Source organism: Ahaetulla prasina, chromosome 12 (genome assembly GCF_028640845.1).
Source record: "Ahaetulla prasina isolate Xishuangbanna chromosome 12, ASM2864084v1, whole genome shotgun sequence".
NCBI lineage: Eukaryota > Metazoa > Chordata > Lepidosauria > Squamata > Colubridae > Ahaetulla > Ahaetulla prasina.
The window spans coordinates 12,939,110-12,966,458 of record NC_080550.1 but is presented as its reverse complement, the minus strand read 5'-3'; the positions used below and the strand labels follow the sequence as shown (position 1 = coordinate 12,966,458).

The 27,349-nt window shown below is 44.4% G+C and overlaps 1 protein-coding gene across 4 annotated transcripts in view; it reads right to left on the bottom strand.

Moving 5' to 3' along the window:
* Positions 1-27,349, bottom strand: part of RIPOR1 (RHO family interacting cell polarization regulator 1) — a 158,371-nt gene that overhangs the window by 83,167 nt on the left and 47,855 nt on the right. The window contains exon 1 of one of the 4 annotated variants that reach the window (XM_058154759.1): positions 8,000-8,018. The exons of 2 other annotated variants lie outside the window; for them this stretch is intronic. Coding sequence is in view for 1 of the 2 variants with exons in the window: in XM_058154755.1 (XP_058010738.1) it covers positions 3,960-3,966 (7 nt within the window). In the remaining variant the exon portion in view is untranslated. Of the gene's footprint in view, positions 1-3,959; positions 4,141-7,999; positions 8,019-27,349 lie in introns of those variants that run through there. One more of the 4 variants, XM_058154755.1, reaches the window with a different exon arrangement.

The window sequence follows — 27,349 nt, the reverse complement described above, 5'->3', positions numbered from 1 at the left end:
TCCCCTTCCTCTGCCAGTGAATTGGGTGGGAACCTAAAACCCAAAAACAACCTAGGGACATGACATGATGCTGGGTTCAAACACAACATGCTTTAGGTAAAACAAGTCTGGATTGAGAGAAGAAACCCAGGGTTCAAATACAGGTTTGTAGCCCAATATAAATCATCTAGCCCTGTGATGGCGAACCTATGGCACATGTGCCGGAAGTGGGACGCAGAGTCATTTTTCCGGGCGCATGAGCTGTCGCCCAACTCACCTGCAGCTGAGGATGCGTGCGTGCCCCAGCTGGCGTTCGGACCTCCGGTGCACATGCATGCAATTCAGGGGCCCGGGTGGCCTTCGGAGCTCTCCTGCGCACATGGACAGATGGTGCAATTGGGCATGCAGCACACGGGGGGGGCACACAGAAGCTGCGCGCATGCACAGATGGTGCGATTGTGTGCACAGTACACGGTGGGGCAGGCGCATGGAAGCTGTGCACATGCACAGATGTGCAGTTGCGTGCGCGCAGCGCATGGTGAAGAACCACACATTAGCGCAGACGGCACACGTGCGCACCGAGCACATAGCTGTTCAGCACTTGGTGAGTAAAAAGTTCGCCACCACTGATCTAGCCTTAAGATGGACATGCGTTCTACCTTCCGACAAAAGCAAATTTCCCTTTATAAATTATAATAGACGGATACTCCTCAACTTACAACTGTTATAACCGTTCGAAGGTACAACAGCACTGAACAAAGCGACTTACGACCACTTCTCACACTTACGACCGTTAAAGCATCCCCATGGGCATCTGATCCAAATCAAATCAGGCGCTTGGAAACTGGCATGTATTTATTATGATGGCTGCACTTTCCCAGGGTCATGTGATCACCATTCGCGACCTTCCCTGTCGACGTCTGACAAGCAAAGACAATGGGGGAAGCCAGATTCGCTTAACGACCATGCGATTCACTCAACAACTGCAGTGAATCGCTTAACAACCGTGACAAAAAAAGGTGGCAAAAGAGGAGCACGACTTAATCAAGTGCCTTGTCTAGCAACAGAAATTTTGAGCTCAGTTACGGTTGTGGACTCTCTGTAAATCTATTTCTTGCCCATCTACATTTCTCCTGCCGCTATTCTGCCTTCTAGCTCCCCAAGCAAACATTTCCTGGGTAGCACCGAACCCTCTTTCTACTGTTCATCAGTCTCAGCTAGTCGCGCGAGCACTTTTGGCAACCTGATCTCATCCCGCCCAACTGGAATGGGGCTGCGCTAGTATCAGCAGAACTCTCACGACGCTTCAAAGCAGCCCAACTAAATATTATGTAGGGATCCTGGCAAGGATCAAGGAAAAGGCACAAGGGAGCTGGCACCGAACGGATCCCGTCTTGAAAAACACAGCAGTCTCGTGGCATCTTGGAAGATCAACAAGTCCATTATGGGAGAAGCTTTGGTGCCAAGGGTTTTTGCCACGTGGCCTTGTGCTTTTGGCTTGACCCACCCCATCCCCCCCCTAGAAAAATGTTTGGGGGGCAGAATCGGCACTGTAAAAATCCACGTGACAACCCCCAAAGAGACAAATGGTGGGATTCAGCCGGTTCGCATCTATTTCGGGAGAACCGGTTGTTAACTTTCTAAGAAGTTCGGAGAACCGGTTTGGTGGAAGAAATCTTATTTTGTTTTGTTTTTTTCCCCACTTTACAGGGCTAATCCTGTAAGGAAGGCAGGAAGGAAACATTCTGGTGGTGTTTCTAGCCTTTAAGATTTTGGTCACCACCTTCAAAGCGCTCCATGGCTTAGGGCCCGGGTACTTACGGGACCGCCTGCTGTTACCTCATGCCTCCCACCGACCCGTACGCTCTCACAGAGAGGGTCTTCTCAGGGTGCCGTCCGCCAAACAATGTCGGCTGGCGGCCCCCAGGGGCAGGGCCTTCTCTGTGGGAGCTCCTACGCTCTGGAACGAACTTCCCCCTGGACTACGTCAAGTGCCTGATCTTCGGACCTTTCGCCGTGAGCTGAAAACGCACTTATTTATTCAAGCGGGACTGGCATGATATTTTTAATATTTTTTAATATTCTAAATTTTAACTGGGGTTTTATTATTTTATGGTTTATAATTTTAAATTTTAAATTTTTAAATGTTGGCCATTTTTTCTAATATGCTCGGTTTTAAATTGTCGTTTTAATTGTATATTTTTGTGTTTTTTATCTTTTGGCTGTACACCGCCCTGAGTCCTTTGGGAGAAGGGCGGTATAAAAATTTAATAAATAAATAAATAAATAATCTTTATTGCCCTGCTTACAGAAACTGCCTCTCTGATTAACCCTTATTACATTGTAATAGTTAAGGTGAAATGCCATCGACGTGAGTGATGTTGAGTTGGCCACGTCCACTACGGTCACATGACCACCGAACCACGCCTATCCAGCTGGTCATTAGGTCAGAGAACCGGTTGTTATATTATTTGAATACCACCACTGAATGCATCCCACTAGGGCCCAATCAGAGGCAGATAGCGCCTTATAACCAATGCCTCTATAATACCCTCAGGGTCAAAATCTCCCCATCCTTCATTTTATAACCCAACGTAATAATAATAATAATAATCGATTCAACTTGAACGCCACCCAATTCTCAACAACTTTTTCCTATCACTTCCTTTTTTTCAACCACCGGGCAATTTATAGATTCATATATTTACAACGATAGCATGCATCTGCCGATAAACCCATACCATTAAGTGCAATACAAATTTAATGTACCAGCATGCCACGAAAGGCCACAAATTGAAACTGCCAACATTTATTTCATTTATCTGTCGCCCTTCTTGTAATGTTAACAACTCTGGGCGGCTTACTGCAGCATTAAAACGTTTTAAATCCTAACTGAAAAAGGTTAAAATCATGGCAACTGGACCGAAGTTTGTTAATTGGAGATGTTTCGTTACTCATCCAAGTAACTTCTGCAGTCAAAATTTAAAAAAAATAGTTTAAAGGTAGAGAGTCAGAGTAGTTGGAATGTACCAACTCTTGCCACACCAACTGCGAAGGTTTCTCCCCAAAATATATTGCAATACATTAATGAAGACTCCAATCATTATCAAAGTAGATATCAGACTAAGAGTTATCAGACTGCCTTTGAATGATTAGGATGTATTATTTCTGATTATTTTGGGGGAAGTTAGGAACTGATGAGAATTGTAGGAGTATAATTGAGTTGGGAGGGAAATTTTTTTAGCATATGTTTGTTTTATTTTTAACTATATCTTGTGTTTGTTCCGGGAAGTCGGGGGGGGGAGGGGGGTGAAGGGAGGGGGGAGGGGGGGAGAAAGGGGGAAAAAATTTTTGTGAAACTTTTTCAATAAAAAAAAAAGACTCCAATCATCCAGGTCAAGAGTATCTAAAACAGGTTAAAAATCATGGCAATCGACTGTTAATCTGATACGTTTTGTCACTCATCCAAGTAACTTCTTCGGCCAAAATAAAATTGAAATGCTAACAAATTCTCTCTAAAACCATTAAAAAAAATGGAGAGCTTTTCAGCAAGAGGCTTAGCATTCTCCTGTGTGAAGCTTGCTTACTTCTTCAGCCCTCCTGATTTAAGCAATCCCCAACGAGTCTGACAACTTAATACTAAAAGATCTATCAATCTCTTGGGGCAGAAATCATCGGTATAGATTACCGTTCGGAATGAACGCCCATGGACCATTAAGCGACAACCCACCAAGCCCCCATTCTGTAAATCTGAAACAGCAGCAGCATTTCGACTTTATATAGGTTGCTGCTGAAAGATTTCCTCTTCAGGAAGGATACTTTTCCATCTCCATGGCAGAGGTGATACCGAAACGAAACTCCACAAATTTAAGGATTCCAGTGCTTCGAGAATGCAGCTTTTGTTTTCCTAAAGTTCATCCCACTTTGGATTTGGAGATGGGGGGCGTGGAAGTCCTACTTTTTTAAGGAGCCACCTTTACCTCTCATCCTGGAAGCTGGGGCTTTAGTCCATCCTCCTGAACTGAAGAAGGAAAGGTCTGTCCCTCAAGGACCAGCCGCGATGTCCTGGATGCTGGTGCCACAGTTTCTCTGCGTAGTCCCCGCGAACTGCAGCAAGACAGAAGTTCTAGCCGGCCAGTTTGTCTGTGTGTCTCCTCCCCATCTTTCCTGACATCAGCAGAGTTCCTGCTGCTCCCAGGGTGAGTCAAAAGCCACACAGCTTGTGGAGGAAGCCAGAAGAAGGGAGAATGGAACAAAGATTTCCCAGGAGCGGTTGCTTTTTTTTCCCCTACCACTTTCTACTACAGACGTAGTTCGACGTGGAGTTCAACCATTTTTTTCCTTCTTCCTGCATCATTTTTTAAGGATTTTTTTTTAAAAAAAATAAAAATAAAAATCATGGTATCCAGGATATGAGTCTGATATCTTTTTTTTTTTTTGAAAAGTTCTAAAAATGAGAAGATGAAGCCACAGGTCTCAACACAGCCTATATTTAAAATTATGCTCATAATTAAATAAATATGAGCATATGGATTGAATAGAATAGAATAGAATAGAATAGAATTTTATTGGCCAAGTGTGATTGGACACACAAGGAATTTGTCTTGGTGCATATGCTCTCAGTGTACATAAAAGAAAAGATACGTTCATCAAGGTACAACATTTACAACACAATTGATGATCAATATATCAATATAAATCATAAGGATTGCCAGCAACAATGAATGAATTATATACAATCCATAGTTCATATGTGTATTGGTTTTTCCTACTAATTAGTTTTCTTTTCTTTTCTTGCCATGCTTAGGCTGTAGTTACCATAATGGAGCTGAGCTGTTCTTTCTTTCTTTCTTTCTTTCTTTCTTTCTTTCTTTCTTTCTTTCTTTCTTTCTTTCTTTCTTCCTTTTCTTTCTTTTTCTTCTCTTTCTTCCTTTTTTCTTCCTTCCTTCCTTCCTTTTTCCTTTTCCTTCTTCCTTTCTTTCTTCCTTCCTTTCTTTCTTCCTTTTTTCTTCCTTCCTTCCTTCCTTTTTCCTTTTTTTCCTTTCTTCCTTTCTTTCTTTCCTTCTTTCTTTTCTTCCTTCCCTTTTCTTTCTTTCTTCCCCTTCCTACCTTCCTTCCTTCCTTCCTTCCTTCTTTCCTTCCCTCCTCCTCCTCCTTCTCTGCACAACCACTATTTGCATTCCTTTATTTTATTTTTCCTGTTGCAGGTGCTGCAGTTGTTTGCTTTTTTGCTATTAATATATTTTTAATACAAATATTGAAAATCCTGCGCTTTTTCAAAACTATATACGGGTGTCATTTCCAGATATCCAACCAGATTTAATGCACTGACCCTGCGTGCATCTGGATGAGATCCAGATGTGGAAGAGACCTCTGAGAATTTTAATCATCTTGCTTGGAGGCCAACGTGTTCAGGGTTTTGCTTAAGGTGACCACATGCAAAGGAGGGGAAATTGGCTTTTCAATAGGCACAGAAAAGTGAGACTTCGGTTTTGTTTTTGTTTTTTTGTTTTCTTTAATCAGCCAAGCTCATTTTATAGGGTCGAGAAAAACCACTTGTGAAAAACATCTGCTTCTGTTCAGCATTAATAAAGGTAAAGGCTCCCCTCGCACATATGCACTAGTCATTCCCGACTCTGGGGGGCGGTGCTCATCTCTGTTTCAAAGCCGAAGAGCCAGTGCTGTCCAAAGACATCTCTGTGGTCATGTGGCCGGCATGACTCAATGCCAAAGGTGCACGGAACACTGTTACCTTCCCACCAAAGGTGGTCCCTATTTTTCTACTTGCATTTTTTTACGTGCTTTCGAACTGCTAGGTTGGCAGAAGCTGGGACAAGTAACGGGAGCTCACCCCGTTACACGGCACTAGGGATTCGAACCGCTGAACTGCCAACCTTTCGATCAACAAGCTGAGCGTCTTAGCCACTGAGCCACTGCGTCTCTTCTGTTCAGCATTAAAGATCGAGAAATATTGTCCTTGATGGATTCCAGTCAACAGCCCTGCTTCTTTCAACTAAAAATCCTTTATCAAAGGAATTAATACTGATATTAATGAGGAACAGGAGGAGGAATGAAGAATAATGTTCTCCGCTTTAGGGATGGGTACAATCCAGCCGTGAATCCCAGCATCTTTCTCTTCATAAAGGAGATGTCCAATTCTGCTCTCGTAACTGGGAGAAATAAATCTTCCCCGGGAATGCCACCAGAAAAACCATCCCAGATGGTGCCCAAAATCAAATCTTATCAGACGCACCATGCTCCATTTTGCTGAACACAATCCTACGCCTCCTGCCCATTTCATCGCTTTAGAGCAGGGGTCTCCAACCTTGGCATCTTTAAGACTTGTGGACTTCAACTCCCAGAGTCCCTCAGCCAGCAAAGCAAAGCTGGCTGAGGAACTCTGGGAGTTGAAGTCCACAAGTCTTAAAGTTGCCAAGGTTGGAGACGCCTGCTTTAGAGAAAGCCAAACAGGTCAAAGGGGAAAAAACAAGAAATTGTCTTTTCTATTGTTATTGAAGGGACAAAAGGAAACACACTTGAAAACGTTGCTTTTGAGGAGGTGATAATAACTTTTACCAGCCTGCTAATCCTTACGGGAAGGCCTCTTCTGTCAAGTTGCCAAATCCTTCCAAGACAAGTTTTCGTCATCCTCAAAAAGGGAAAAAAACAACACTATCTTTCTTTGGAAGGAAAAAAAAATGGCATTAGGGACCAATTGCACTCAGAGGTCTCCTTGCTCATTTGCGGTGTAAAGGTAGAGTTGAGCTAGTCCTGGCCGGTGTCTCCAATTCCTGCCATAAAATGCCACTCCTATTCTTTGCACACAGCAATGGCAGATCCCAGATTTAAAATTCTTACAAAGTAGATGAGTGTTGCTTCACTGAGAGGGGCACAATTGGAAGTACAGGTAGTCCTCGAGTTACGATGGCAATTGGGACAGGAATTTCTTGTCATAAAGCGAATATCTAGCACCCATATTGCTTAGTGACAGAAATGCTGGCAGTCCCAGTTATCGTTGTAATCTCAGGAGCATGAGGGTCATTAACTGAGGACCTCACGTGACATGGGAAGAGGCGGGGATTCCCAATTCAACATGCTGGTGGACAAAAGCTACCGATGAGAGCTACAGGCGAGGACACTATGGAAAGCGAATGGGTGAGAGAAAACGGTGGGGACAGGAACCACTGTGATTTCCTGCTGGCTTCCCCAATGACTTTGCTTGTCATTGGGGAAGCCAGCAGGAACACGGCTAGGGAACGCTGCAACTATTGCTAAGTGCAAGCTGGTTATACCAAGCACCTGAAATTGTGATCATGTAACCGTGAGGACACTGCCACAACTTTGAGAACCAGTCGTAAGTCTTCCTCATTCAGCACCCCTGTAACTTTGAACGCCATAGGACAACCTATTCTGCAGCTGGAAAGGAAGTTTAAAGAGCAGATCAACAAAACGAACATCTGTCTGCCATGGGCATGTGCTCAACTGTAGATACAGGATGGAGAGACAGATGGATAGCTAGAAGATAAAACATGCACCCTGTTCAGGCAGAGGAAAAAAACTTTTAAAGTATAAAGACAGCCACAAAATGAACATCCATAACTCAACATCCAACCAGCCAACTACAAACCCCTTGAGGGGAAGAGAAGAATTAGTACTTTTCTTATAGTATCTACATCAGTCCTGGAAGTGACACAGGGCACTTCTTGTCACTCCCTGTCACCTCCCATTCTCTGCTACTTTGGAGACTTTCTCCTTTAAGTAGTGAGTTCCCAGAGACTCCATTTTAAGCCACAAATACAACCTGGGTAGCGATTCTACAGCTTGCAAACCCGAACAGGTCAGTCAGCAAAGCTTCCTTGGAGCTCCAAAGATTAGTTCTCCCACGATATAAGCCAGAAGAAAACAAAGCTGGTTCCTTCTAATTTGCAATCCACGCCGCCTTAAAAACACCCACCCACACCCACCCACGCATACCCCATGCATAGATAGCTGAGCTGGCCCACCCTGACTTCCCACAAACCTGATTGTCCAGAATCTTGTGGGCTGCCAACCAAGGGCTACACCTTTTTTGCTAAAAGGTTAGCATTAAGTCAAAAGTCTCGTCTTCTCAGAAGTCTCCCCTAACCAAGAAGCGGGATGGCACAGCGCTGTCAGGAGGCACACAAAAAAATGCAAGCAAAATGCAAGTCGCTCTTTTGTGGGTCCTTTGAAACGCTTGAAGGCGGAGGAAGGATTAAAGGCGCCCCTTTTTTCTTCCTGGCTCACAGTGCCATCTAAAGGTTGCAGACTTTCCCCATTTTTAGGGCCTTCTCCAACCTAATGCTCACCAGACGTGCTGGATTTCAGCTGCCACAATTAATCAACCAGATGGCTGGGAAATATGGGATATGAAGTGCAAGATATCTGGAGAACATCTGGGCAGGGGAGAGCTGAACCAAAGCATTTTGGAAAGCCATTTCTGAGTTGTTTAAGGTTGCGACTTGAAGAAAACCGAGAAGAAAAGGTATGAGATGTTCAGACACAAAAATATATATTGCTAGGCTCGCAAACTATGAAAACAAAGGAAGGAAGAGTCTTAAGCGCTAATAAAAGTGCATTACCGTTGACCCAGTGCATGTCAAGAAAACAAGAAAGACACAGTCTTAAATATGCAGTAGGTTATAAAATATAGTATGCAAATATTATGAATCACTGGTGTGGTGTGGCTTATGTGTGTGCGGGTTTATCACATATAATTTTCTTCCTTTAAATATTCAGTTTTTTCTTGCTAAATATTCATAGACTTCCTTCGTGTGTACAATTTTTCTAGTTAACTTGCAAAGCCCCTAAATTTAAATTACACTAGTTCTCCGATTTAAAAAAAGCAAAAATTATTTTCATTATCTTACATGGGTAAGACTGGGGCATGGTTCAATAAAAAGAAATCCTTTAGGTCAGGGGTCTCCAACCTTGGCAACTTTAAGCCTGGTGGACTTCAACTCCCAGAATTCCCCAGCCAGCTTTGCTTTGCTGGCTGGGGGATTCTGGGAGTTGAAGTCCACCAGGCTTAAAGTTGCCAAGGTTGGAGACCCCTGCTTTAAGTTTACATATCAACCAACACCAGCAAATACTTAGAGGTCCGATATGATTCTTCTTCATAATACCTGGAATATTATTGTATTTATATGTTTATTCATCCACAAGTCAGAACATGCAGCAATTTTTAAGATCGGGCAAGCACTCTATAGATAACAAAAATTGCTTATATTTGTGGTCCATAACAGCTGCTTCTTTCCATACCTTTTATTTTGAGAGTATATCTGGATCTGGCTGAACAAATACAAGATTCTTGTACCATGGTGGGGTTCAGCAACTCCCTAGTACAGGTCTCCTGTGGGGTTGGACTAGATGGCCTCCAAGGTCCCTTCCAACTCTGTTACTGTTAACTTGTAAGATGTGTGAACTTCAACTCCCAGAATTCCCCAGCCACCATGGGAATTCTAGGAGCTGAAATCCACACATCCTAAAGTTGTTGAGGTTGAAAACATCACTATAGAAGTCTCTTTTTTTTTACATTTTGTTATCAAGCCATGATAACATGAACCGTGCAGTGGTTAGAATAAAGTATTGCAGGCAAACTCTGCCTACAGCCAGGAGTTTGATCCTGACCAGCTCAAGGTAGACTCAGCCTTCCATCCTTCCGAGGTCAGTAAAATGAGGACCCAGATTGTTGGGGGACAATATGCTGACTCTGTAAATCGCTTAGAGAGGAATATAAAGCACTATGAAGTGATATATAAATCTAAGCACTATTGCTAAGCACACTCTTCCCAATCAAAAGTTTGTCCTGTGCTTTCAGCAGATGAGGCCAGGGCAAAGCTAAAATTAAATTTCAGTTTGATTTCAATTGCATTAAAATTCAACGTAATTATTATATCTGCTTCTCCAATCACCTACTTAAATTTTTCCTCTTTGGCAGTACTCAAAGAGTTGAAATATGGCGACAATTTTGAGAATCCTAAAGTGGAGTCCTTGGTAGTCTTTAATCTTCGCTGTCTGCTTGCAAATGTTTCATTATCCAACTAGATAACTTCAGTGCTGCATTCAATGCATAAGGCAGCGGGAACCCCAGAAATTAAGGAAAACGCCAAATTCATAGCAGACACCAAGGAAACAAAACTGCTCCAGAGAATTATTTTGCTCTCTCCCACTGCTTCCAAGTATTTATTTGTTAGAGTTCAGAAATTCACGTAATATACCTAGCATCCCCTTCTCCAGCTGTCACCTAACCTCGTGAGGTGGACTGAACTCAAAGGCCCAAAGTCATAAAACAGAGGTCCATGGTTGAGAAGGCATGAATTTGATTCTTCTCCATCTTATTCTACAGACTTCAGCACCAAGTTCTGAAAACACAAGCTAAAAAAACTTGGGACTGGTTTAGGAGCCGCATAATGTAGGTGGACAATCTGATACTAGTCCAATGGAAAATGCGCTCTCCATTCCCTCTTGCTGTATTTAACTGCAATAATACCAAACATAGAAATTACATTTAGCTGGTGTGATCAGAACCTATCTAGCAGAAACATGTTGCGCTCCATAAGCAGCATCAACACCACCACATCCCTTTCGCACTTCCTGAGCAAAGCAATTTCCCTTGTAACCATTTTTCCGGTGCTAACGAAGAGTTCCACCAGGCTGTATGTAGATGCACCTATTTGATACGGTACATAGCATCGGGGGTGGGGGGTGGGCTGCTGGGGGTTCGCAGGGTTTCGGGAGAACCTCTAGCTAAGATTCTGTGCAGTTCAGAGAACCCACAAATCCCACTCCTGGCTGGCCCTGTCCACGCTGCCCTGCTCCTCCCAGGTAAGTGCAGGGTGTGCGCGGAGGCTCGGGTAGGGTGAAAAACGGGCCTACCAGATGTTCAGGCCCATTTTCAGCTTCCAGAGGGCCTCCGGAACCTGGGGAGGCTGTTTTCGCACTCCCCGAGGCTTGAGGAAAGCCTCCGGAGCCCGGGGAGGGCAAAAATACCCTCTCCACTATGGTGCAGGAGGCCGACTAGGCCACGCCCACCCAGCAACCAAGCCGAGAACCCCTTGCTAAAATTTTTGAAGCCCACCCCTGCATGGCATGCAATGTCCCGCTGGTTCCGGGCGCAAGTCGTAATTCCAAACTTATAAGAAGTCGCCTGGTGACACGTTGAGGTCACAGGGATTGTGCAATGCAAACTACAGTCATCCCAAATTTTGAAACTTGCCCTCTCTCCCTTAAAACGGGCACAAAACGCACTGCGGAAATTTAACTTATTTTGCAGCCAACTTTCTCTCTCTTTTTTTTAACAGTTCATTTATATATTTTCACATTACATACATACATGCTTAGTGAACAGCGTATTGTCTGGATCAATTTATTTATATGCAATAATACTTTTCCCACTCCTAATTTCTACCTCTACTGTCCAACCATTTATAAAACAAGTCCCATGTTTAAAAATACTCTGTTATGTTCTTTTTCTTTTTAATGTCAATCTGTCCATCTCTGCACAATCTAAAAAATTTTTTTAATTACATCCTCCTCCTACTTTCTCAAGCAGGCTGGGTGGGTTGCAAATAACACTCCGGGAAGCCGTGTGAGATGCTCATTCTGTTCTACAGAGATGACTAGCAACCATGATATAAAGACTAAGTTTATGTAAATAATGATGCAACGTAACATGTGAAAGCAATAACAGGGCTGGTTTGGTTTTAGCTTCAATTTGTGTGAATGTTTGGCATTCTGGTATGTAAGCCATTATTTATGAATTATGGCTTGACTGTACGTCATACCCAACTGACCGTGATTTGTTCAACAGATCACAATTAATCATAATGTAATTATGAATCCACAGGGATGCGGTGACTCAGGGGCTAGGACGTTGAGCTTGTCGATCGAAAGGTCGGCAGCTCAGCGGTTCGAATCCCTAGTGCTGCCGCGTAAGGGGGTGAGCTCCTATTACTTGTCCCAGCTTCTGCCAACCTAGCAGTTTCGAAATCACGTAAAAAATGCAAGTAGAAAACTAGGGACCACCTTTGGTGGGAAGGTAACAGCATTCCGTGCGCCTTTGGCGTTGAGTCATGCCGGCCACATGATCACGGAGACGTCTTCGGACAGAGCTGGCTCTTCGGCTTTGAAACGGAGATGAGCACCACCCCCTAGAGTCGGCAACGACTAGCACGTATGTGCGAGGGGAACCTTTACCTTAATTATGAATCCTGCCAATTGTGGATTAATCTACAAACTATTCTTTAGGAAGCCACTGATTAAATGCCATCTGGGCAGGTTGTCACTTAATGTAGGTACTGTAATCCACATCTAGCCATCATAAAGCCCTTCTCTTTTCTACAATTACTCTGCCTGTCTAAAAAATGCTGTCCTTGAATACTTTATCGCAGCAGATGGCAGCACCTACCAGACCTTGGATGAGTTCAAACACTGTTAAGCACGACCCGATTTGATATTTGTATCCTATGACAGGCACCAAGTGTTGTATCTTCTGATTCAAGATGAATGTATTTTTAGGATGACTATGATCATGATTTATCACTTATAGCTTTTATGTACACGGAGAGCTTATGCACCAAAGACAGATTCCTGGTGTGCCCAGTCACACTTGGCCAATAATTCTACTGTACTCTACTCTACGCTACACTACTTTACATTTCCATCCTATATTATATTCTCTTTTCTCTTTTCTTCTGACCTGCACAGAAGATCAGTGAAACCCCACCCCCCACAGCTAGAAAACCAGGATAATCACAATGAAAACAGCAAGTACCTGCTATCAAGAATACAACAGGGGTGAAATGCTTCCGGTTCAGACCGGATCGCGCAATCCGGTAGTGAAGGGGGCAGGTAGTTCGGAGAACTGGTAGCAAAAATCCCTGCCCCCCCCACTGCCCACGCCTCGCCATTCCTCTTCTCTGTCCCTGAAGCTCTTGGTGGTGATATAGCTGCAAACGGCCTTAAATGACTGCTGCAGCACTTCAAAGGGCCACACTACAGCTGATCAGCGCTGTAGGCAGCTAGTAGACCAGTGCCTCTATTTTTAAAGAAGGTAGACCGCGGCCTGTCAGTAAAAGGCAATTGGTAGACCGGGGGCCTCTATTTTTAAAGAAGGTGGACCGGTGCCTCCCAAGTTTTGTATACTTTATTAATTTTATTATTTATTATTATTGACCATGCCCATTCAGTCACCTGCCACACACATCCCCACCGCCCACGCCTCGCTGTTCCTCTTCTCTGTCCCTGAAGCTCTCGGTGGTGATATAGCTGCAAACGGCCTTAAATGACTGCCACGGTGCTTCACTACAGCTGATCACCGCTGTAGGTGGCTAGTAGACTGGTGCCTCTATTTTTAAAGAAGGTAGACCGGTGCCTCCCAAAAAAAGGCAATTAGTAGACCGCTGCCTCTATTTTTAAAGAAGGTAGACCGGACGTGCCCAAATTTTGTATACTTTATTATTTTTATTATTTATTATTATTGACCATGCCCATTCAGTCACCTGACTACCAAGCCACACCCACCAATTAAGCCACGTCCACAGAACCGGTAGGGAAAATTTTAAGATTTCACCCCTGGAATACAAGTAGTCCTCGACTTATGATCACAATTGAGCCCAAGGTTTCTGTCGTTAAGTGAGACACCGGTTAAGTCAGTTTTGCCCCGTTTTACGATTTTTCTTGCCCCCGTTGTCAGGTGAATCACTGCAGTTGTAAAGTTAGCAACCCGCTTGTTAAGCGAATCCGGCTTCCCCACTGACTTTGCTTGTCAGAAGGTTGCAAAAAGGGGATCGCGGACGTGACCCCGGGGACACTGCGACGGTCATAAATATGAGTCAGTTGCCGAGCATTGGAATTACGATCACATGACCATGGGGGATGCTGCAAAGGTCATAACTGTGAAAAAGGATAGTAAATCAATTGAAAGATCGGCAGTTCAGCGGTTCGAATCCCTAGTGCCACGTAACGGGTGAGCTCCCGTTACTTGTCCCAGCTTCTGCCAACCTAGCAGTTCGAAAGCATGTAAAAAATGCAAGTAGAAAAATAGGGACCACATTTGGTGGGAAGATAACAGCGTTCCGTGCGCCTTTGGCGTTGAGTCATGCCGGCCACATGACCATGGAGATGTCTTTGGACAATGCTGGCTCTTTGGCTTTGAAATGGACATTGGTCCTACCTGAATGTCCTTTCTCAGTTGGCGATCCCATTGGACACAGACCGAGTCAATCTCATGCCTGGCTGCTGGTCCCGCCCTGCTGGAGAATGGAGATGAGCACCACCCCCTAGAGTCGGGAACAACTAGCACATAAGTGCGAGGGGAACCTTTACCTTTACCTTAAGTCAAGGTTTCCTATAACATCCAGGTCTAGATGTCATCCATATCCAGGAGTTAACATTTACTTGTTGTTGCTATGGCATGGTCGAAATAAAATTTTGCATCAGTTAAAAACCAGACCGGGTTTCATAGTCTTCCTTGATAAGTCCATAAAGTTCTCTCAAGATTCTGCTTAGGCTGGTGTTTTGTTTTGTTTTGTTCTTTTGGATGCAACAGTGAAGCTCTCACTGTATAATCAAAAGGATTGGCTGCTTCCAGATCCGAAGCCAATGGAAAAAAAAAAAACTTTGATCTACGGGCAAAGCTTCAAAGCAGCTTCTGACCCAAGAGCAGCTGCAGGAGGGAGAACAGATTGCAGCTTTTGCAAATCTCCTTTTTCCTCCCATCTCATCAAACCTTGTGGGGGGGTGGAGAAAGGGGAGGAGAACCGGGAGAGTGTTCCAAGAAAACCAATGGGGCATAATTTATTTTAAGTGCTAGCTATGGACCTGCCTCGGAGGAGCTGCTTGCTAATTAGCGATCTACTCCTATATTTATTCTGAGTGGAATGGCTCAGGACTCTCACTGGGTGAAATTCTCACCCAGAAAACACAGCATCATTTGAAATAGGTGTCTACGCACAGTTTCGGAAAAATGAAAAGGTACCAACAGAGGAAGAAATAATCAAGAAAATTCTGGACTGTGGAGAGATGGATAAATTAACGAAAGAAATAAAAGAAAAGGAAGAGACAGAATATTATCAAATATGGACCAAGTGCAGTGATGGGATTCAAGTAATTTAACAACTGGTTCTCTGCCCTAATGATTTCTTTCAACAACCAGTTTGCCAAACTGCTCAGAAAGTTAACAACCGGTTCTCCCAAAGTGGTGTGAACTGGCTGAATCCCACCACTGACCAAGTGGTATGACTGGTTAGTGCAGGGGTCTGCAAACTTGGCTTTGCTGGCTGAGGAACTCTGGGAGTTGGAAGTCCACAAGTCTTAAAAGAGCCAAGTTTGCAGATCCCTGAGTTAGAGAATAGGGAAAGTAAATAGGAATAAACGATGGAGAAGAGAAGATGACAAATGTGTAAAATATTGTAAATAAATAAAACTAGATATAAAAGGATGATAAAGACAATAAAAGAGAGGAAAAAAGGGGAATATATAAATCAGAAAGTAGGTGGAACGAAAGTGGCATGTAAAAAGAAAGCATTTATTATGTGTTTATGTTATGTACGTTTGTGTTGTGTTGTATTCTTGTAATAAAATCAATAAAAACTTTTTATAAAAAAAAAATAGGGGGAAGAGGGTTTTTTCTAGGGTGGCAGTGCCACCGAGCCGCCAAAAAGAGGTTAAAGGGTTCTAATTGGCTTCCTCCCTTCCCACTAACTCCCTCCAGATGGCTTTAAGAGGACAATGACATTCATTGCACCTTCACACACACAAACACACACACACAAACACATAACTGGTTGAAGCACGTTCATGAAGGTGTTGGTTACGACCTTTAAAGCGCTCCATGGCTTAGGGCCTGGGTACTTACGGGACCGCCTGCTGTTACCGCATGCCTCCCACCGACCCGTACGCTCTCACAGAGAGGGACTTCTCAGGGTACCGTCCACCAAGCAATGTCGGCTGGCGGCCCCCAGGGGAAGGTCCTTCTCTGTGGGGGCTCCCACACTCTGGAATGAACTTCGCGAACTGAAGACACACCTTTTTATTCGCGCGGGGCTGGCTTAAATTGATTTTAACAAATTTTTAAATTCTTAGTAATTAATTTTAAATGGGGTTTTTTAGCTTATTATATATTTTACTTCTCAGGCCAATTTTTAAAATAAGTTTTTTAACTGCATTTTAAATTTGTATATTGTACCGTTTGTTTTATTCTTGCCTGTACACCGCCCTGAGTCCTTCGGGAGAAGGGCGGTATAGAAATCATATAAATAAATAAATAAATAAATAATGAAGGCTGAACGCTTTACAGGTAGTCCTCGACTTACGACCACCGTGGAGCCCCCCACATTTCTGTTGCTAAGGGAGACGTTCGTTAAGGAAGCCTTGCCCCATTTTGACGACTTTTCTCGCCACCGCTGTTAAGTGAGTCGCTGCAGTTCGTTAAGTTGACAGGGTTGTCAAGTGAACCTGGATGTCCCCCCTCGACTTTGCTCATCAGAAGGTCGCAAAAGCTGATCACGTGACCCTGGGACGCTGCGGCCGTCATAAATGTGAGTCAGTTGCCAAGAGTTTGAATTTTCATCACGTGATCATGGGGACGCTGCAACGGTCACGAGTGTGAGAAAAACGGTCGTAAAGTCACTTTTTTCCGTCCCAGTGTAACTTTGAAAGGTCACTAAATGAATGGTTATAAGTCAAGGACTACCTGTAATTTCATTGGAGATCTCTTAACGTAACTAAAGAGCGCTGAATTTTTTTCCCCCTCTTCCAAGCAAAATAAGGGAGTCTCGAACAGATTCCCAGCTTCTGTTCTAAGCCGCTGCTGGAAGACAGTTTTGCATATGACAAAGAAACAGTAAAAAAAAGGAAAAAAGGAAACAACCAGTGCAGGAAGTGACAGCAAGATTCATTTGGTATAGCTTAGGACCGTGATGGTGAACCTTTGATGTTCCTGTGTACCGGCCTGCGTGCCAAAAGTGGCACGCAAAACCATCCCGCAAGGTATGCGCGGCCCTGCTGGCCTTCGCGCGCGCGGGAGCGCCGATACCCAGAAGAGTGGCGGTCCATCGCGCATGCACGAGCCAGCACCCAAACACCCGGATACTGGCATGGAACAAATAGCTGGCCATCGCGCATGCGGCCAACGGCAACCCGGAAGTTCAGGTGCCAGCCTGCGCATGTGTACCGGAACGTCGCTCTTCCGATCCTGCGCAGACTGCACTGGCTGCCTGTTGTCTTCCGGGTGTGCTTCAAGGTATTGGTTACCACCTTCAAAGCGCTCCATGGCTTAGGACCGGGTTACTTACCGGACCATCTACTGCCGTCTTCTATCTCCCAGCGCCCAGTGCGTTCCCATAGAGAGGGACTCCTTAGGGTGCCGTCAGCCAAACAATGTCAACTGGCGGCCCCCAGGGGGAGGGCCTTCTCTGTGGGGGCTCCTACCCTGTGGAACGAGCTTCCCCCTGTACTCCGACAATTGCCTGACCTTAGGACTTTTTGCCGCGAACTTAAAACCTATTTATTTCGTATGGCTGGACTGGCTTGATTTTAAAATTTTAATTTATTTAATTGGGTTTTAAATTTCTGTAATTTTATGGGTGTAATTTGTATTTTAAATTTTTTTTTGACAAATTGAATAAGTTTTTTAAGGGCTATTTTTAATACTGTATTTGTCTGTGGTTGTATTTTACTTGGTTGTTCACTGCCCTGAGTCCTTCGGGAGAAGGGTGGTATACAAATTAAAATATTATTATTATTATTATTATTATTATTATTATTATTATTATTATTATTATTATTATTATTATTATTATTATTATTATTCCAGGTTCCGCTACTCCCGCGTGTGCAATGGCCAGGACGCAGACATTCAGAAGAGCAGCCAAATGGATTGTCATTAGACAAATGATCCTCAAATGGAAACAGTTGTTAAGCTCTGAGACAGATCCGCACAAGCTGCTGAAGATTAAGAACAGGAGACGTTCAACGTACACGTCAGTAATTCTTATAGCAGCTCTACGAAGTAGGGCAATATTCCATTTTACTAAAAGAGCCAGGCAAACCCCTATTATTTCAGCTTCTGACTTTCCACCAATCTCGTACGACGTATCAAGAGACACAGTCTCACCTACCTTTGACTCAGGGATGAAATTCAACAGGTGCCGACGAACCGGTAGTGGAAAATTTGAGTAGTTCGGAGAACCGGCAAATACCACCTCTGGCTGGTCCCAGAGTGGGGTGGGAATAGAGGTTTTGCAATATCCTTCCCCCAAGGAATAGGGAGGGAATGGAGATTTTGCAGAATCCTTCCCCTGGAGTGGGGCAGGAATGAGGATTTTGCAATATCCTTCCCCCAGGAGTGGGGAGGGAATGGGGATTCTGCAATATCCTTCCCCTGGAGTGGGGTGGGAATGGGGATTTTGCAGTATCCTTCCCCTGGAGTGGGGCGGGAATGGAGGTTTTGCAATATCCTTCCCCCAGGAGTGGGGAGGGAATGGGGATTCTGCAATATCCTTCCCCTGGAGTGGGGCGGGAATGGAGGTTTTGCAATATCCTTCCCCCAGGAGTGGGGAGGGAATGGGGATTCTGCAATATCCTTCCCCCAGGAGTGGGGTGGGAATGGAGGTTTTGCAATATCCTTCCCCCAGGAGTGGGGAGGGAATGGGGATTCTGCAATATCTTTCCCCTGGAGTGGGTGGGAATGGAGATTTTGCAGTATCCTTCCCCTGCCACACCCACCAAGCCATGCCCACCAAACCAAGCCCACCAAACCGGTAGTAAAACAATTTGAATTCCACCACTGCTTTGACTACATTTCCTCTTCAGGGTTCCCACTGTAGAAAGCCTTAGTAAGGCCAAACCTGGGTTTGGTCACCACATTATTAAAAAAGATGTTGAGACACTAGAAAGAGTGCAGAGAAGAGCAACAAAGGTAATTAGGGGACTGGAGGCTAAAACACATGAAGAATGGTTGCAGGAACTGGGTAGGTCTAGTTTAATGAAAAGAAGGACCAGGGAAGACATGATAGCTGTGTTCCAATATCTCAGGGGCTGCCACAAAGAAGAGGGAGTCAAGCTATTCTGCAAAGCGCCTGAGGGCAGGACAAGAAGCAATGGGTGGAAACTGATCAAGGAGAGAAACAACCTAGAACTAAGGAGAAATTTCCTGACAGTCAGAACAATTAATGAGTGGAACAACTTGCCTCCAGAAGTTGTGAATGTTCCAACACTGAAGGATTTTAAGAACAGTCCGGACAGCCATCTGTCCGAAATGGTATAGGGCTGTGATGGTGAACCTATGGCATGCGTGCCGGAAGTGGCACACAGAGCCATCTCTCCAGGAACACCAGCCATCATCCGTCGCTCTTATGGGTTCCGGTGCGCACATGCGCGCCAGCCAGCTGGTCTTCACATGCGCAGGAGTGCCAAAAACCAGAAGAGAGACTCCCTGGCGCGCATGCGTGCACCGGGAAGCTGAGCTTCCGACTAGCTGGTCTTCACGCGTGCATATATGCCAGAAACCGGAAGACCAGGTGACTAGCACTCATACGCACGCTGAAAACCGGAAGCTCAGCTTCCCAGTGTGCATGCATGCGTGCTGTGGAACTGCTCTTCCGGTTTCCAGTGCTCCCGCGTGTGCGCTGGGGAACTGTTCTTCCAGTTTCAAGTGCTCCCACACATGTGCGCTGGGGAGCTACTCTTCTAGTTTCCAGTGCTCCTGTGTGTGCATGCTGGGGAACTGCTCTTCCGTTTTCCAGTGCTCCCGCGCATGCGCGCTAGGGAGCTGCTCTTCTGGTTTCCCACTGCTCCCGCGTGTGCGCGCTGGGGAACTGCTCTTCCGGTTTCCAATGCTCCCGCGCATGCGCGCTGGGGAGCTCATCTTCTGATTTCCGGTGGTCCTCCGCACACGTGCGCGCGCACTCCCATTTTGGCACTCCATGCTGAAAAGGTTCGCCAACATTGCTATAGGGTCTCCTGCTTGAGCAGGAGTTGGACTAGATAACCTCCAAGCTCCCTTCCCCACTCTGTTATTCTGTTACTCACCCAGAAGCACACCAAGCCTTTGCTTTCCTGATTAGGCTCCCTGGACTCCCAAAAAACAGTCAGCTCCAATTCTGGAACGTCCTCCCAAGAGCGCTGCCACAATTATGTCACCTCATTAAGACTGTCACTTGGTGGAATCCACGTGGCTCTTCTATGTAATCAACCCTGGCGGTATTGTGTGGGATTGACAGCTCAAGATCTGACTACGGTCTAATTATTCTCAAACCTCCCATTAAAAGAACAGGGGAGTGAGGGAGGACGCAGAAAAAGAGCTCAGATTCAGAAAGTATTTAAAATCAGCTTTTGCAAAAGCCAGAAGTATAACAGATGGCAACTTCCATAAAACACAAGATAGTTCCACCCTTGGACATGGCTCCCTGTTAAAAACGACGGTCTCCCAAAATTGAGTTAAATATCGGTGGATTCTGCGAGCAGCAGCTATTAAAACCTGCACTGTATCCTTGTTTCTCTATACTTCAATTAGCCAAGTTATCAAACAGGCTCAAAATATCCAGGCATCTCTTAGTGTAATCCTGTGAAGATAATTGTACTAACTAAACTAAACCCCTTTTAGGGACGCGGTGGCTCAGGGGCTAGGACGTTGAGCTTGTCAATCGAAAGGTCGGCAGCTCGGCGGTTCGAATCCCTAGTATTGCCGCATAATGGGGTGAACTCCCGTTAACCTGTCCCAGCTTCTGCCAACCTAGCAGTTTCGAAAGTACGTAAAAATGCAAGTAGGAAAAATAGGGACCACCTTTGGTGGGAAGGGAACAGCGTTCCGCGCGCTTTTGGCGTTGAGTCATGCCGGCCACATGACCACGGAGACATCTTCAGACAGCGCTGGCTCTTCGTCTTTGAAACGGAGATGAGCACCGCCCCCTAGAGTCGGGAACGACTAGCACGTATGTGCGAGGGGAACCTTTACCTTTACCTAAATCCCTTAGGGTTGAGTTTCCCCAGTGAACCATTTCATTTCCAAAATTTAGCTGATTTATCTTTAAACATTTTTTGCCAGTTCGCATCCAGGCAGAGTTTTATTGATTTAAATAACGAGGAACTGCAGAAGTCACTGTATACTATGCGACACAGTATAAATCGGTCCAAGGTTATGACTTCAGTAAGAAAGGAACAAGAGTTTCCTGCATTCAGTTCTCTTTTAGGATTTCCATTCATTCTGACAAGTTCCATTATAGAACGTCCTTGCTAAGCAAGGGGTTGTTAAGTGAGTCACGCCCAATTTTACAACCTTATTGGTCAGAGTTATGTGAATCGTTGGCAGTTGTTAAGTGAATCATACGGTTGTTTATCAGATCTGGCTTCCCCCATTGACTTCGCTGGTGGGAAGCACCTGGGAAGGTTGCAAATACAGTAGAGGCCAAAATTGTGGAAAGCTTTTGGGAAAAGCTTTTGAGGTTTGATGGCTAATAACACCCCTTTTTTGGTGGGGAGTTTCAAGATAATCAAGGTGTTTCAAGTTTCAAGGAGTTTCAAGGTGATTCTTTGAGAGCTAATTGGCATATATTTAAAATTTCATTTTAATGTATACAGATTAGCATACCTTCAAAGTGACAATAAGTCTATCATCTGCACCTCTATAACTGTCTGGTTTGGTTCTGCAACCCAACAAGACAGACACAGACTTCAGAGGATCATTAGAACTGCAGAAAAAATAATTGCTACCAGCCTGCCTTCCATTGAGGACCTGTATACTGCACGAATCAAAAAGAGGGCTATGAAAATATTTACAGACCCCTCACATCCTGGACATAAACTGTTTCAACTCCTACCCTCAAAATGACGCTATTGAGCACTGCATACCAGAACAACTAGACACAAGAACAGTTTTTTTCCCGAACGCCATCACTCTGCTAAACAAATAATTCCCTCAACACTGTCAAACTATTTATTAAATCTGCACTACTATTAATCTTCTCATCGTTCCCATCACCCATCTCCTTCCACTTATGACTGTATGACTGTAACTTTGTTGCTGGTATCCTTACGATTTATATTGATACTGTTTCCTGATTGCTTATTTGTACCCTATGACTATCATTAAGTGTTGTATCTTATGATTCTTAATGAACATATTTTTTCTTTTATGTACACTGATAGCATATGCACCAAAGACAAATTCCTTGTGTGTCCAATCACACTTGGCCAATAAAGATTTCTATTCTATTCTATTCTATTCTATTCTATTCTATTCTATTCTATTCTATTCTATTCTATCCTATCCTATCCTATCCTATCCTATTCAGTTATTCTAAGTCTAATCAATACATTTAATAAAGGAATAGCACTATTTCACTGAAGGAGTTGTATTCCTAGGACACTTGCTTTCCTGTTTCCCCCATCCCCAAAAAAATCTTCTAACAACATCCGTGGGACAAGAGATCCGTTGGGCTAACCCTTTTGTCCTTCTACAACAAGTCCTCTATTTTGTAACCAACCTAAAAGACAGATCCATCCCTCATTCAGGAGCAAACCGGTTAATGTTTAGCAGGAAACAGACAGTTGTTCAGACAAACCAACTTTTGACTTCCCCCACAGCTGTCTTCTTGGCAGGCACAGACCGGAGAGGTGGGGGGGAGGAGGAAGAAAAATAACCCCCAAACCCTGAGCCTGGCGAACAAAGTGTGGCCTATTATCTTAATTTCCACCACAAATCAGAAACCGCGAAAGAGAAGAAAAAGTGGAACTAAGCCCATGAGTCAGGCTACAAATTAGAAATGCTCTCCCCCACCCCCCACCTTTCATTCAGATGGAGCAGTTCCATCCTCAACAGCCTCACTGTATCTTTACATCACCGGCTAAAATGGAGAAGCAGCATTATTTAAAAGGTAAAGGTTCCGCTCGCACATATGTGCTAGTCGTTCCCGACTCTAGGGGGCGGTGCTCATCTCCGTTTCAAAGCCGAAGAGTCAGCGCTGTCCGAAGACGTCGCTGCGATCATGTGGCCGGCATGACTCAGCACCAAAGGCACATGGAACGCTGTTACCTTCTTACCAAAAGTGGTCCCTATTTTTCTACTCGCATTTTTTACTTGCTTTCAAACTGCTAAGTTGGCAGAAGCTGGGACAAGTAACGGGAGCTCACCCCGTTACACGGCGGTAGGGATTCGAACTGCTGAACTGCCGACCTTTTGATCGACAAGCTCAGCGTCTTAGCCGCTGAGCTACCACGTCCCTCTATTATTTACATTATTATTTAGCATTATTTACACGGTTCTAAATTGTCCAGCATCTCAAGCTTTTTTTTTTTCATGGGGCGGTTCAGATGTCCGGACCTCAGTTCCTAGAATTACGAACCGGCTTGCTCATCACCAGATTTTTTGGGGAAGTTGAAGTCTACCCTGTTGGGGGAACCACAGACGGAGGGTGGTGGCGGGTGGTGGTGGTGCTTAGACAAAAGTTTATACAATCAACGAAGTAGCTAAGGAAGCTTGCTAGAGTTCATCCTCGACTTACAACAGCTCGTTCAGTGACCGTCCGAAGTTACAGCGGCACGCAACATAGTGACTTAGTGTGACATTTTTCACACTTACGACCGTTGTAGCAGCATCATCCCCTCCCCGTGGTCACGCGATCAAAATTCAAAGGCTTGGCAATTGACTCATATTTATGACGGCTGCAGCGTCCTAGGAGCACGTGATCTGCCTTCCTCATTGACTTTGCTTGTCAGAAGGTCTCAAAAGGTGATCTGATCTCTCTCCCTCTCCCTCTCTCTCTCTCTCACACACACACCCTTATCCAAAGACATGTGGCGAAAAATTATTTTTTGAAGGCTATATTGGGAAGCATGCAGTAAGGATTATAAATGCAGCAGCTGAAAGCCTTGCATCGCTTCAGGAGCTCAGAACTTTCTGCTGTATCAGTGAGAAATACACCAGACACAGAGGCTCTGTTTTCCACTAAAAAGTTGCCAGCTCATGTCTTTTAAGCATAAAGTCAAACTGAGGATCTCGGTAAGTCAATCCCCCAAGTTCCTCTCAAAACCAGGAACCGTTTGACCGTGCTTCTGTTTCCTATATGACACGGTTACGCCCGGAAGACCCTGCCTGCCCTTCAAGTCCAAATTAGCACGCACGCCCAATAACACATAACAGTTCATCAAGGATTTATAGTGGAGTGAAATGGCTGATATCTACAGTAGCGGCCAAAATTGTGAAAACCTTTTGGGAAAAGTGTATTTTTGAGGTTTAATGGCTAATAACACCACTTTTTTGAGGGGGAGTTTCAAGATAATCCTATTCCACTGCTGGAATGGCCTGGGAATAGCCCAGACCTTAACCCAATGGAAAATCTATGGAGCCGACTAAAGAAACTTGTTAGTCAGACGCGACCCAGCAATAAAACCCAGTTAATAGAAGCAATCCTTTAATCTTGGTTTCACATTAGAACAGCTGCAGAACTAAAAGACTTGGTTCACTCCGTAGGAAGACATTGTAAGGCTGTAATTCATGCTAAAGGTTACCCAACGAAGTATTAACTGACATGGGGATCATTTTTGTATATCTCGTTTTTTCTATGGTGATAATTTTTGTATATCTTGTTTTTTCTACGTGTTTCACTTTTCTTCTTTATACTGTAACTGCTGCTCTAATAGCAAATTCTTCATGAAAGTTATTGCATTCCATTCTTGATTAAATTACCTTTCCATTGATATATAATTTTATGGTACTACTCCCCCCCCCAAAAAAAGTGGTGTTATTAGCTAGTTTTAGATAATACACTTTTCCCAAAAGGCTTACACAATTTTGGCCACTACTGTACACTTATCAAGAGGACTAATGCAACACATGCTCCTTTAAACCCACAGCAAGGGACCTGAACTCTCTAAATGCTGACATATCTGAAGTTAGTTTTTTTTTCCCCTTGACCTTAACAAAAGTAGCTGCTCAAACACGTCTTCACTGGCGTTGTGTCGATTTTTCTCGGGGCGAGAGATTTTCTTCTCTTCAGAAATACGATCTGTCATATCACCATTATGCTTTATATTTCCTTCCTCCCAATCCAGGACAAAGGCAATAACGGTTTCTATGAGAACCGAGGCTGCGTTTGATTAGACAAAAGATAAATGACTGACTGGAACCATCCTCTGGATATTTTTCCCCACCATGAAACAGAAAAAAAAAATGTGCTTATGATTTAAGACAGGATAGATTACTGAAAGAAGATTGCTCTTTTAAAGAAAAGAGGTACGTTTGTGATTGTCCTTAAAACTGCTGTAAGGAAGATCAGAAGCTAGTCCTTTGCATCGTTTTCTTTCCCTTCTATTTTATCTTCTATTTATTTATTTATTTCTTGCACTTTTAGGGCCCCCCCCCCCCGGGTTTCTCTTCCCCCCCCCTTCTTCTTCCTTACACTGTATTAATTTGCATTTGCTTTCACCTTCACTTTTAAAGCTTTTAATAAAATTATGCATCATGTGTAAAAATTAAAAGAAGGATGCAATGGACTGTCACATCCACAAACGACAGCCTGAAGTCTAATGTGAACAAATCTTCGATTCGAATTGCGGTGCGACTCGATTCAACCGACAACATGATCTTATTTCAAACCTCTCACCACCAAGGCGGAAGGGTTAGATACATGGACATGAAAAACCCTGCTTTACTTATTTATCCATTCATTCTAGTTATTTGTATCTCGCCTTTATTATTTTTATAGACAATTACAAAAATGAATATATCCAATAACTCTTGCCTCCTATTTTTCCCTACAACAACAACCTTGTGAGGTGAGATGGGCTGAGATTGTGTGACCCAGCCAAGCTTTCATGCCTAAAGTGGGACTAGAACTCACGGTCTCCCAGTTTCTAGCCTGCTGCCTTCACCCCACTGGACCAAATTGGCTTTGTACGATATGGGAAAGACTCTCAGAGTTTCATCTCCCCATCAAACACAAATCCCATGAAGGAAACTCCGAGGCTCAATGATCTGATCTTCTTGATCTACTGTCGACAAGAAGGCAGGGGGAATGAAATCATCTTCACTCTATCAGCCTCAACTAGCTTTCTCTGGAGGAAGAGAAACACAGAAATATGGTTTTAGAAGAACCAGGAATAAGCAGTCACCGGGGGTTTAAAAAATCAAGGCTAACCGGAAATAACAAAACTGAAATAAGTTTTCCCCACGACCCTATGAAGGAAGTGTGGGGAGGGGAAGAAAACCCATTTGAGAGGACACTGATGCAACTTAAACACTTGAGGGGTGGGGGAGATTGAGATTTCCACTCTCAGCGGTGCAGATATTGTCATCCCTCCATTCCTGCCAGGGGGTGATGGAGAGAAAAAGCTGTTAGAATCCAATGGATTCTGTTGTTTTTTTTAAAAAAGTCAATAAATGCCAAGATTGGTTTTAAAAACCTAGATCAAGTTCTTAAGCTACTCAAGGACACACACACACATACCCTGCTTGGTGAACACCTGTGCCCTCACCTGGATTCCGAGAGAAACCGGGAAGATATATATCTGTATATAGTACATCCCGAAGGCCAGAGTGGTTTCCCTCCAGGCAGAGCATAACAAAGCTTTCAACCCATCCAGCTTGACAGTGCCCTCCAGGTGGTAGAGCTGACTGCCTGGGATTTGCCTGCTTCCAACGCCAACCCTTCTGCACACACAAGCACACAATACACACCACTCCTGAAAGCATCTCTGCCCCAAGCTCAAAAGACACCCTACCTGCAACTATAGGATTGACGTTCAGAAGCAAGCGAGGGGATCAAAACCAAGGAGCCCATCAAAACCAGAACTCCTGCCCCATGACCCTCCGAAGGTTCTGGAGATGTTTGGGATGGGAGAGAAGACTTACATATCCACGTCCAGGGAAGAGCAAGCAGAAAAGGGAAGAGCGAGCGAGCGAGAGACAGAAGGAGTCAGGATCCAGCTGTGGTATTTCCTTTGTTCCACACTATGGACAGAGTGAAAACACTGGTCTTCCAGACCTTCTTGCTCCGGAGCAGCGCCCATCAACCCCACCTCCTTGCCTTCGCCATGGAAACCGGCCAAAGCCACGTGATTTAAGGCAGGAAATTAAGGAGAAGCGCCTCCTTCCCACATCTCCCGCTTCCCATCCATCCGTCCATCCAGATAGAAAAAGAGAGAAGAGGCCGGAGGCGTCTGTCACACCACACGGGCCATAACAAAGGAAGGCTGCTTAATAAGGAAGACCTTCCAACTACCTGCACCAACATTTGGGCAAGCCTAATAGAAGAAACAAAGCGGGACACACCTACCCATCCCATTGAATTTCAGGCATCCTGGTGGCCTTTGTTGGAGGATCAACTTTAAAAAAAAAAAAGTTAAGCTTGGT